The sequence below is a fragment of the Pholcus phalangioides genome, unplaced genomic scaffold (genome assembly GCF_987345545.1).
Source record: "Pholcus phalangioides strain wild (caught in Gottingen) unplaced genomic scaffold, Ppha-v1.0 ptg000031l_1, whole genome shotgun sequence".
NCBI lineage: Eukaryota > Metazoa > Arthropoda > Arachnida > Araneae > Pholcidae > Pholcus > Pholcus phalangioides.
The window spans coordinates 5,626,199-5,639,282 of record NW_028301621.1 but is presented as its reverse complement, the minus strand read 5'-3'; the positions used below and the strand labels follow the sequence as shown (position 1 = coordinate 5,639,282).

The 13,084-nt window shown below is 36.6% G+C and overlaps 1 protein-coding gene across 3 annotated transcripts in view; it reads left to right on the top strand.

Annotated features, from left to right (window-relative positions):
* Positions 1-1,926: 1,926 nt before the first annotated feature.
* LOC149067035 (serine/threonine-protein phosphatase PGAM5, mitochondrial-like) overlaps positions 1,927-13,084 on the top strand; it is a 38,505-nt gene continuing 27,347 nt past the window's right edge. The window contains exons 1-2 of one of the 3 annotated variants that reach the window (XM_089252902.1): positions 1,927-2,134; positions 9,983-10,172. In XM_089252902.1, coding sequence (XP_089109028.1) covers positions 10,033-10,172 — 140 coding nt within the window. In that variant the 5' untranslated portion in view covers positions 1,927-2,134; positions 9,983-10,032. Of the gene's footprint in view, positions 2,256-9,982; positions 10,173-13,084 lie in introns of all 3 variants that reach the window. The other 2 variants (XM_089252904.1, XM_089252903.1) reach the window with 2 other exon arrangements.

Here is a 13,084-nt window from a genome sequence, read left to right as displayed (position 1 = left end):
CATTATTCTGTCTTTTTGGTATTTATTTTTGTATCGTATATGAATGTGGCTGTCTATCTGTTGTTTTTGCAATGAAAAAAAACCCATCTAGTCCAGCGGTTCTCAACCGGTGCTCCGTGTGAACTCCCAAGGGCTCCCTCGAGGAAAATAAAAAAAGAACCAGTAAATTTGAAAAAAAATAATTATTAATATTTTTGAATAAAAATAAATCAGTAACTTTGATGAATAAATAAAAAATAGGCCTACGGGGCTCCACCATCGAAATTATATACTGGAAAGGGCTCCGTGGGTCAAAAAAGATTGAGAACCGCTGATCTAGGCAAAACGTTGTATGCGGGTAATATAGAAGAGTGCACCAAGACAATTTTCACACCTACCGTTCTTTTCAAGCAGTTTTTAATTTACATACACACACAAAGCCTCAACTAGGGAGAGCGGGTCCACTGTATCGAGTGCTGAACTAAAGGGGGCGCCGAATTGCCCCTTTAACACCACTCCTTCTAACCTTTCCTTATACGGGGACGCCAAAAGCTTGCTAGCTCCAGTTAAAAAAGTATCCAGCTGCGGCCCTGTGTGTACCTTAAACCCTGCAACATACATACTGATGTACACGGCCACAACGACATGCGTGGTCAGCCGGGGCAAGCACGCATTTTGGCGCCCCCTTTTAATATTGAAGGAGAGATGAAAGGTTAACATTTGCGCTCCTGTCTGGCTCGGAGTTCGGGGCATCAGTCAGTGCCGTCTTAACGCATGGGCCCACCCGAGCACGGCCCGGGTGCCTCAAGAGAAGAGGGGCCTCCCAAAAATGAGATCCGATTGAAATTTTAAAGGATTTACCATGTAGGGCCTCCTAAAAACCACTTGGCCCGGGGGGGCCCATAATACTCTTAAGACGACCCTTCATAATGTTGTATCATAATGTTTTTTAAAATTTGATTTTTTAGTTTTTAAAACATTAAATTTTCAGAAATTTTATTTCGATTCCTATCTGAATTTTTTTTTCCTGACCGTTCAAAAGAAATATATATATTTTTAAATAGGTGAAAATAATTTTTTCCTTGATTTTTTTTTTTTTTTGGTCATATGGGGTTTCCCAAAATTATTATTATGCTATTATTATGCTATTATTATTATGCTATTATTATTATGCTATTATTATTATGCTATTATTATTATGCTATTATTATTATGCTATTATTATTATGCTATTATTATTATGCTATTATTATGCTATTATTATTATGCTATATTATTACAATTATTATGCTTAATTTCCATTAATTAGAAATTTAATTAATTGGAAATTCACTTTAATTACTAAGAAAAACGTGCTAAATTCATGGCCAATTTTTTTAAACCTCAAAAATATGTTATTTAAATAGTTTTTAATATATGTTATTTAAATTAATTATGATGATTCCAGTCATGATATATAAAAAAATTTGTGCGATTTGGTCACGAATCGTAAAAGCATCAAAAATGGGTCAACTTGTAGGTAGTCTTTCTTCAACTTTGAATTAATTTCAAACGGCAAATATTGTTACAGAAAATTAAATTTCATTACATGAATATTTTTATTAGTATATACAGTAAAACCCCTCCTTTTTGTGAACACGGACAGGACAAAAAAATTAAATCCATGTAAAATGGGTGACCGTTAAAAAGAGGTTTGAAATTCATACTTTTATATATTATACAACTAAATTATTATTTGTCCGTAAAAGAGGGAGTATCCGTTAAGAGGGGGAGCACGAATTTGCATGCTAGCTGGAGCCAACTTCAGCTTGGCGAAAATAATTTGGCCAATCCCGAGATGTCACGTGACATTAAAAAATAAAAAACCCCGGTTGCTAACAGCAGTGTGTGTTTCACGCGAAATTCCACGGTTGCTGATAAGATCAACCGCGCCAGCCGAACCGTAGTGTGCCGGCAGCCTTAATACAGCTTTGCCTGGTAGTGACAGATGATCATAATTTTAGCTGCGAAAAGGGACTTGGAAAAAGACCTCAGTAGCCGATAACTCTGGATAATTTGATTCAAATCGAGCAGGGTTATTTGACCGACTGAGCCCGATATAACCAAAAAAAATGTAAACGCAAACAAACCGCGAAAGTTACAGTATTGGAGCGTGGTACGTATATTTCGTACGGTAAATATAAAAATTTGTGATTTATGACAAGTTTCCAACAATTTTAGGGAAAACAATTGCCATTGGTGAGATCGCCAATCAAGTGAAATTGCGAAGGCAAAAGGTCGGCATGGCGAGTATTATCGTTCACAATAATAGATTTCTCTCCGATGATAGACATGTTGACAAGTCTATTTATTTTTACTAAAATCATTAAGTCCTTAATCTAATAGGTTAACACGGTAGTTCTCAAAGTGGGTGATTTCGCCCCGTGAGAGGAGCTAGAACCGATGTAAACGGGGCGGCGGAACAAGCTATGGGTAAAGTCCTATGGGTTCGCTTATGGAAGCTGAGGAAAAATCTCAGAGAAAATGGGGTGTGGTAGGAAGAATAAAGGCTCGTTTACACGCGGTAAGTGGTTAAGTGGGTAACGAAATTTTAAGTTGCCAAGTACGTTACAATGTATGCAGACGATAAGGGCCCTTTACTCGGGTTTAGGTGGAAAGTGATTTAGTAATTTAGTGAAATAAAGACGGTTCTATTTTTTCCGGTTAAGTAAACCTATGCGCCAGTGGGCGTGGCCTGTCACTTGGAGGGGTCATCTTGCTTTGGTATCTTCAGCTTTATTTACATCTTCTAAATGTGGCAGCACAGTGCATTCAATTGCATTGTCATTGCAGCATTTCTGTTACTCAAACCATGGTCCCTGATAAAGGTGGGGCTGACATGGCTCCAGGGGGAAAGAAATTTTTCCTCCATAAAAAATCTGGTGTGGGGTTCCACCAAAGATACTAGCTTATGGCCCCTGCCGCAGGATGTAGAAGCCATTGGGTGCTTGAGCACCCTCAGTATTCTACAGAAGGGATTGAGTACACCCGAAAACCTACAGGTGTAAAACATTTCCGACGATCTTAGCAGAGAAGTATATCGTGATTCTGCAGAAGCTCCAGGCCAAATATAAATCTTTCTGCTCGAAATTCAATTTTTTGCACAAACTCAGATGTTTTATTTTCGCTTTCATTTTTATTATTTCAAGACATTTCATGATCGTAGAGTTTAAACATATTTTTTAATTTTTACTTTCATTGATAAAGTTTGTGCCCTCTATGGATTTAAAATAAAATAATATTGAATATACTGAAGACACTTCCGAGCCAGTACCCATCTCCAAGTCTTAATTTTTAATATATATCTGCTGTAGACCTGATTTCGAAAAAAGGAAAATATGTATTTAGTGGTTGAAATGATTATATTAATAGTTTTTGTGCAATTTTAACATTCGATTGAAAACAATATTTTTGCCAAAGTAACACCAGCGATAGCAGCAGTATGTTTCTGTGCTTGAGAAAGATATATCAGAAGTTCACAGATTCCACTACGTTTTCACAAAGCTCTGTGATATTGTCTATCGTTTTTCTTTCTGAAGGATGAAGAGTCTGTCTTCTTGAAAACTTGTCATTTTCATGACACTTGAAGACATTTAAATATGCAATTTTTTTTTTTGTACTATAAACTCACTGTTCAAAGTGCATGTATGCTACTGACAAAACACAGACAAACTTGGCAACAAAAATCTATTTGCACCAACACAGCATACTAGCAACTCGGGAGAAATCTTTCTTTTTCCATTATCGAAATGGACCCTTTTTAAAGAGGGGGCATTCAGAAACCGCTTCTCGTGGTAGTACCACTATATATATGTTTTTAAGTATGTGCCCCAGATTGAGAAGATAAACAAAACGTTAGTTTTCATGATTACAGTCATAGAAAAAAAATTTCAAAAATTCACATAACATCCACTTTTATGTATTGATGATCGCAGGCACAGATATATGGAGGGTAGGAGTGATCACCCCATCCAAGGGAAAAAATGATAATTCATTAAATTTTCTCAACTTCTATATGATAATATTGCATTCAATCAATATGTTGAAAATTACTTGTATCCATATTTTAGTTTAAATAAATTGAAGAAAACTTTGACTGAAAAACTAACATCTTTTTTGAAAAAAGTTGGGACAGAGAAAAAAAATAGAAAAACTGAGTTTTGGAAAATGCGAAGTGTATGATCAACCTCGTTCAAATTGACTAATTTTTAGTTATTTGTAAAATCACCCCCCCCCCCCTACCTCCAACAGTGAGCTCTAGATCCACCCATCCATGAGTGATCAGCATTTTGTAAAATTATGACTCGTTGGTGTGACAACTATAGCATGATAAACTCCATTCCAGGCATGCCAACTCTCTGGATTTATGTGCAAGACTCCAAATTTTTTTTACTCTTCCTGCTACTCTCCGAAGTCATTGGAAATTTCTCCCGATTTCCCTGCCGATCGTAGACAACAAAAATTATGCTGCAATTGACAGATGAACGGTTTTTTTATATTACAAAATTGGTTCCTTTATAAAACATTGTTTATCTGGCAACTTCTCATCAACTTCAGTATATAGCAATAATTACACTCGTCTTGCAACAGTCTAAAAACTGATTTAATTTTTTTTTACGCATGATGTTTTGAAAACCAGATGGCTAGCTAATATAAATTTCTCTCTATTAATATATAATATAATATAAATTTCTATGTAAACTCTCCCCATCCATTACAGTTATTTCATGCCGTCAGAATTGTCTGCGCATAGCACCACGATTTGGTATAGATTCTGCTTCACGTTTGTGACTGCGGTGGCTTCAGATTACGGCAGCAACAGTAGGAGCACTACAGTATGTCTGCCAGTATAAGATGATCTCACTCTAATGGTTTCCTGGTTCATGAGATATCCGAAATCAAACGTGTGTGTATGTATATGCATCGAATTCATCAACTGTATCTGACTTAAAAGATACCCCCTTCTGAGGCTCAACTGATTGCTTTTGTTTTTGTTTTTTTACCATGCTTCAATACTCTCCGCCATCTGCGTATGCAAAGTGTCATCTTACGTGAAGAAAGCGAATACACTCAGAGCAATTGTGAAGCAAATCAAAATGTTGCTTGTCTGTTTTCATTGATGACTTCCACATTTTTCTGTGGCTTGTGTGACATACATTATGTCACCGATACCGTTCCTATGTCATTAAGGGTTTTTGACTGCAACAATCACTTAGTCACACAGGCTTGACAAATCAAAAATTATATTTAGGCCCTTGCCAAATTTCTTAGGACCCAGCCCCATGGTTTTTGTTGTGGAAAAGCAGTTTTAAATAATGTTTTTTCACTTTTACAAGACTTGATTACATCTTTCAATGTGCGAAGGCATTTCAGAAGAATTTAGCAATCGCATATAGAATAGTTTAGGTGTCAATACAAATTTTTAAGTTGCATGGCAAGTTTAGGTTATTTTTTCTTCGTATGCAGATGCTATTAGACTGAAATCCAAGATATACGGAAGACTGGATGTTGTGAAGATATTTATTATTTGAGATGTTAATTTTTTAAGGAAGGAAAAAACTCATCTCTGCCTCTACCGGGAGTCGAACCCGGGTCCCTCGATTGCCGGACGAGTGCTCTGACCACTAAGCTACAGAGGAGATAGAGATTTTCCTTCTTGTATTAACAAGTGGAGAGCGACATTCATGTCATATAATTAGCCCTCTGGTGGCTCGTCGTCCATGAGCTATTAGCTGATCGGTTTCACCGTCCATTGCACGGTTCCGTTCGGCATATATACGCTCTAGCGAAGGAAAATCTCTATCTCCTCTGTAGCTTAGTGGTCAGAGCACTCGTCCGGCAATCGAGGGACCCGGGTTCGACTCCCGGTAGAGGCAGAGATGAGTTTTTTCCTTCCTTAAAAAATTAACATCTCAAATAATAAATATCTTCACAACATCCAGTCTTCCGTATATCTTGTATTAACAAGTGGAGAGCGACATTCATGTCATAGACTGAAATCGTTACATATGACATTGTGTCTTAATAGAAGGAGTCGGCTTCTTTTCGATATAACTTCTATTTGAAGGTCCAAAGGTAAATTTCCAGTGGAAAGTTGTAACACATTAGTTGGTGTAGTATTATATGCACCTGTTACAAAAAGTTAATGTTGCCTTTGAGCTGTCAGCATCTTGCGTTTCATTCTGCAGGTGGGGTTTGCAAACCAAATACTCGATCCATAGGATAATTGGGGGATGATGATGGTTCGATAATAGATATTTCTGAATAGCCTGTTAATACCCCACTTGCTGCCCCCAATCCTATAGAAAGACTGGAGTGTTTTATGAGCTTTAAGTACTTGTTGGTCAATGTGGTAGATCCAGTTAAATTTTTCGTCAAAATTGATTCCCAGATATTTAAAGTTCCGTGTTCTTTTGATGTGTTGGTTATCATGTTGGATTTTCAGGCGTCCTTTCTTTCTATAAGGCCAGAAATATGCAATCTTGTTAGTGTGAAGTTGCAGGTGATTAATTTCAAGCCATTGTTCAATTTCTTTTAGACATTGGGTGGCAGTTTCATTGATGGATTTTGATGTGTTGCTTGATACTATAAGAATGATATTATCAGCATATGCTTGTAGGCATACATCGCCTGGCCATTGATGTTTGAGAAGGTCGTTAATAATAACATTCCAAAAAAAAGGACCACTACAGGAGCCCTGAGGGCATCCCTGTTTCTGTGTCTTTGTTGCAGGCCCTCTATCTGTCAGATATACTTCTTTTTTCTAAAATACTTAAAGTGCTTTTAAGTAAATTATCAGGTATTGTTGAAATTGACGATAGCCTATTATATATGAGCTCATGGCGAAGATTATTGAATGCTGACTTGATATCGAGAAGTATCACAACAGAGAAATTACTCTTTTCTTTTTGTTGTTTCAATTCTTGCATCATTTTGTCTATTGCTTTTTCTGTTGATTTCCCTTTTCTAAATCCAAACTGTAGCGGATGGAACCAATTCTGTTTGTTTAAGAAATAATACATTCTATTTATGAGTATACGTTCAAATATCTTCCCAACATTCGATAACAATGTTATGGGTCTGTAAGAGTCAAGGTCTTCGGGCTTCCTCCCTTGTTTCAGAAATAATAATAGCATGCCATTTTTGAAATGTTCCGGAAAGGTTCCAATGTCCAGGCATTTATTGAACAAGATATAGAATAGAGAGGGGAACTTAGAATGAAGTTTTTTGATAGTTCTGTTACAAATTCCATCCATACCTGGTGCCTTTCTATTGTTTAACTTGTTAATGATTCTTGTTATCTCCATGTGTGTGATAGACTTAATAGATAAGATAGACTCTTGTGTTCAGTGGAATATCACGAGATTGGAGATCGGTGTTCCGGATTGGATCTGGATAAATAAGATTTAATTGACGTCCAGCTGCTTGCACAATATCTATTTTTTGGTTATCTTGCAAATGAAGAAGGAGCAGCGGCGGGAAATATTTGTTGTTCTTCGTTGTTTTAAAGCAATTCCCGTAAGGTTCTTTCATTCGGCTGCAATATTCATACCATTGTTTTTTCTTAGTGCTTCTAATTAGTTTCTTGAAAATAGCACGCTTTTTCTTAAATTCTAGTATATATCCTGGTCTGTCATCTTCTTTTACGTAATTTATTTTTCTTTCCATTTCACGAAGTTTTCGTTTTTCTTTAGTCAAATGTTCATTCCACCATGATAATTTGGAAATAGTTTTGGGAACTTTTAAAGTGAAAGTATTACAGCATGCAGTCGTTAAAAGATCCAAGATTTTCTCCACTAAGGTTAATGATCCTTGATTATTATATGTATCTTGATGTTTCAGCTCATTCAATAAATTGTTCAGAGGTTCTTGCAGCTTTTTGCAAAGCAACCTTAATTTTCTCTCTGTTACGTGATATCGAGGATAAGATGAAACACAAATGCTCTCAGAAATGCTGATTCATTCGAATGTACTTGTGTTGGCCCAAGGTGTCTTTGTCGCTTATTTCCCACGAAGTAGAATCCGAAAGCGTTGGAGAATTGCAGAAGGAAAGATCAGGCCATCCTTTAGACTTTCCGTGCACATACGTTGGAGTTTGTAGATCTTGATTGAGTAGTATGAGATGATTCTTTTATAGAAATTGTAAAATTGTTCTTCCTCTGGAATCTTCATCTCTGTAGCCCCATAACGAGTGATGACCATTCAGATCCGATCCAATCAATATAGGTATGTTTTTGTTGCTCTTTATTGTTCTTTCAATTTCATCAATTGTAGAAGATAAGTTTTCGTACGGAGAAGAGTATGCCGAGATGATAATGAGATCACTGTGATTCAGACATACTCTAACAGCTGTGGTGGAAGTTGTATTGCATACTGTGGCTGGATGAATGTTGGAATTTGTACATACTATTGCAGCTTTATTGTTGGTGGATGACCATCTATTCCAGTGCGGTGGAAGACCGTGCTGTTGTCCATTTTTGGTGCACGGCTCTTGCAGCATTATGAAATAATTCCTTCTTTTCCGGCCATTGTTACGAACGATTCGGTTGTGTCCTGTGCACGGTCAGCGTTATACTGTAAAAGTTTGATGGACCCCTTAAGACTTTGCTGAGACATAGTTTTATTGTGCAGTAGATAAATTTTAGCTTGAAATTGTTTTTTATTCAGGATTAATTTGAATTCAGTGAAATTGCGTTTTTAGACACACTGATTTCGATGATGCGTGCCCTTCTTTTTTCTAAAATTTATATCTTATGTCGCTGGTTATTTCTAAGTGAAATTTAAGTTTGAAGTTATTGATCACCTCCGAACTTATCATTTTCGCTGCTAATGGATCTGTGCAACTCAGTACGAGTTGATTTCCAACTTCACTGTTCAAGCTGGTGGAGGCTCTGTAATAGTATGGGACATGTGCAGTTGGCGTGATATGGGACCCCTGATACGTCTAGATACGACTCTGACAGGTGACAGGTTGTTATACTGTAAAGGAATTAGCAAAGTTAAATAATAGTAGCGTTCGAGGAATAATGGTATGAAAGGATGGACTTCGAAATTATGTATTTCAAAGCCATGCCAGCCAGATGTTATCCAGGTGTTAGGAGTTAAGAGTCCCAAAGAATATGGATCATGAAAGAAACCTATAAATTTGGCGCGTAGCACGTAAGGAATACAGAATCAAAGAAGTAGTATGAAAAGTAGCGATAAACAGATCTATAAATATGGAGACTGAAATGAATCGTATAAAGGGTGCAGGACATTATGAAAGAAATCGGTATAAGTTGTATGAGAAGAATATGGTAATAAAATTCAGCGGCCGCGCTCATATTTCAATGGTATTTGCAGCTGGTCAGAATTTTGTATACACGTAAAAGTGTGAGAAAGTCCAGGGTTAGAGCAGATGGTTTTAGGTGAAAGGAGATTTGCGAATTCCTTCAGACATTAGTCGAGTCCATGCCACGTCGTGTTGCGGCACTTCTGCGTACTCGCAGGGGCCCTACACGATATTAGGCAGGTGTACCAGTTTTTTTGGCTCTTCAGTGTACATCGGAACTTCTAATTTACGCATTTTGCACAGTGCTTTTGAAAGTGGTCTCGAAGGAGCGTTATTCTTAAAAATCTTACATCCCTTTATAATTTGCTGTACATTGACGAAGAGAGTTGACAGGTTGGACTGTTGAAGACTCCAAAGAAGAAAAATAAAATGTAATTTTTAATTTGAGAACAGAAATGAATTTTCTGTCGTTGCTAGTGCACTGTTTGGGCCAAAAATTGTTTTGACTACCAAGTCAATTCTGTCAAAAAAACTTGAAAAAAAAAATATTATGAATTTGTTTTTTGTTATGCTATTTGCTATGATTATGTTTTCTGGGCCTATCCTAGTTCTTAATTTTGCTTTTTCCTACTTTTTCCATTTTTTTGAATGGGAGGCCTGTATTACATTAAATTTAAATAATTGTAATTCCAGGTCAAAGTTGAAGAAGTGAGAACGCTGAATAAAGCAAGGTCTGAACCAATATGAAGTGGCTGTATGTTGTTGCTGGCAGTGGCGCTGTTGTAGGACTTTGGAGTTTTTTTGAAAAGGAGAAAAAGTTGGCCGAAGCATCATGGACTACAAATTTTTCACCTTCAGTCAAATGGGAATCGAACTGGGACAGGTTTGTATTCAGATACACTAGAAAAAAAAAATCTGTATATTACAGAATTTTCATGCTTGATGTATTTCGTATGCGTTGAAATCACGATATAACAATATTCTGCAGAGTGAAAAAAATATTGTTTCGGCAGGTCTAATGGTGTACAGTAGCAACCACTTATTAGAATTATGGATAATGTTATCATTTGAGTATTGTTATCACTCTTGCAAAGTACACAATGGATCTATGTACATGGGAAAATATTTGTTTACAGTTGACAGGATTTCAGTTTATGTAGGCTGAAACCTCTCTTTTACGAACACCGGCGAGACAAAAAAAATTTGACTGTAAAAGAGCGGTTTGAAATGCATACTTCTATTGTACAAGGGGAAATTATTAATGTATTTGGCTGTAAAAGAGGAGTGACCGCATCTGAAGGGTGTCTGTTAAGAGAGATTTTACTGTATGTATATATTTTTTCTTCTAAATGTTTTTTCCTTGAATTTTGAAGCTAAGGTAGAAGAAGCAGAACTATTTTTCCTCTATAAGTTATCATTATTAACCTCCTTTGTTCACAAACATTTCCATACTCAGTTTACAATGTCCTAATCTGGCTGTAGTAGCCAGATTAGGCCAGTGTTCACTAATATGCATCTAGATGTGTGATTCACGTATCAACACTCAATTTTATTCCTCCAAATTTTGTTGAACGAAAATAGACACTCCTTCAAATTTCGAGGGTTTTATTTAATTGAGTTATTTATCATGTATATCATGTATATATTTTAATGTTTAAATAATTCTTTTAATTGATGCTAAACCTCTATTATTTGACATTTTCACTTCGATTCAAACTCCAAATCTTTGTCAAACACATCATTTATATCCATCAAATACACTCACTTTTTGTACACAGTGAAAACTGGTTTATTATAAACTGTTCTTCTTGCATATTATCACTGCAAGAGCCATAATTTTTAAGTCGATTGCTGACCATACGAAAATGGCCATTCAACTAGCCAGCTAGAGTGGACGCTTGACTGGTTTGTTTAAAGCTTGTTTTTGAGAATACACAGAGGTGTGAGGCTCTTAGAAACTGATTATAACCTAATTGTTTGAAAGATAGCCATATGTCCTTTCAGAATTTATTTTCCTAATGTTTTCTGCGTTATCGCCAGTGGATGGGAAAGTTTATTATAAACATTTGGAGAGTACAGGTCTGTTAATGAGAGACATTTATGGTACACACACAGTATCAGTTCTTTAGATGATTCTCAGTAATTTTGTAATTTTCTTTCATTGCTGTGTGTTTGCTGTGTTGAATCCGCCATTCAGAAAATGAAAGCTGCTTTCTCTAAAAGATAAATTACAACTTTTGGAAGATTTTGACAAGAATTTCAAATTAATGACAAAAGTCGATCTTGCAAAACAATTGAATAGCCCTGTGTCAACTTTGAAAATGGTTATGAAGCAGACAAATAAAATCAAAGACCAAGCTACCGGTTGCAAATCATCTGCTGACCAAAAGGTGAGAGTGCAAAATGAGAAATTTTTCTAAGCAAAGGTAATTTTATTTCTGTATGTCATGGGTTCTCAAACTGTGCAGCGCAGCACCCTGGTGCGCTGCCAACCTCTAACAAGGACGTCGCAAAGCTTTGCCCTTGACAAAGGTTTTTCGTAGAGATTTATTTATTTGACAAAAACATGCAAGACATTTTGTTTCTTCCTTTCAAACGACCACTACTCAGGTCTATCACCATAGACGTACCACCTAGTGAGTTCAGTAGTGTCAGAAGTGTAAGTGTGTGTGCCTAACAGTCCGAGTATGTATCTAGTGTTGTCTGATTTTTTCAGTGCTGCCATCTGTATTTCAGAAGTTTAAGTGAATGATCGAATACTTGTACTGTTTGTAGACCTGTTGCTCTCTGTGGTGAGATTTTTTGAAGGGGAGATCAGCTCGCATTCACGCCTCAAAGTTGGGAAACACAGAAAACCAACTTCAGTCGACCACCACCATCAAATCTGGGTCATCACAATGGCTAACATACAGGACAGACAGACACAAGAAAAAGTACAAAGGACGAAAAGAAAACTACAAAACAAATACTATTTGACCCAAAGGGATATAATCCTTCCATTGATCTATAAAGTAACAATAACAGTAACACAAATGGGACAATTTTCTTGGCAGCCATGAAAGTATACAAAAACAGTAATACTCAATAATAAATAAACAATAATACTCAATATCCAAATTAACTTCTTTTTTTGAAGAATACTAATTTGCATGTTTAAATGTTACCCCTTCCCCTCAAACTACAGTGGTTGGTTAATTATTAAATAAAATGAACTATTCAATATCCATTATTTCAAATACACAATTTATTACAGCTTTTTTTTTTAAACATTAAATGAAAGTTGTTGTCTACTAATACTATTAAACTCTTTGTATAGCCTTGGAGCAAGAAAGCACAAAGATTTTTTGTAAATTGTTTTTCTTGGGATTTGTATACGCATGTGAGAGAGTTAGAGAGACGACAAACTTGGAGCCGATCTGTTTTGTCTGTGCGTGGAAGGCAATCTGTAAAGCCGCATCAAAACCTGGCGCTCTACTTGATGCCCAAATGCACAAAAACCTATTTTCCATCAAAACCACCCCCACTTTATGGTCTAAAAAGAGGTTTTTGAGTGGTTCAGCGCAGCGGGTCTGGCCCGGCTTCATTTGCATAGTGCATGGTAGAGCTTGCAGAACTTGTGTTGGAAAGAATGTTTTGTTGTAGGTGCTGTGGGAGCTCTGATACAAATAAAACGGATGGGGAAGGGGTTGCTGGAGATCCGTATATACAGCCCGCAAGGGCGTATGTGTAACGTATCGGGATCCGATCCCTCTACGTTAATGGTGATCTTGTCGTTATGTGGGAGATTCCTTCTTA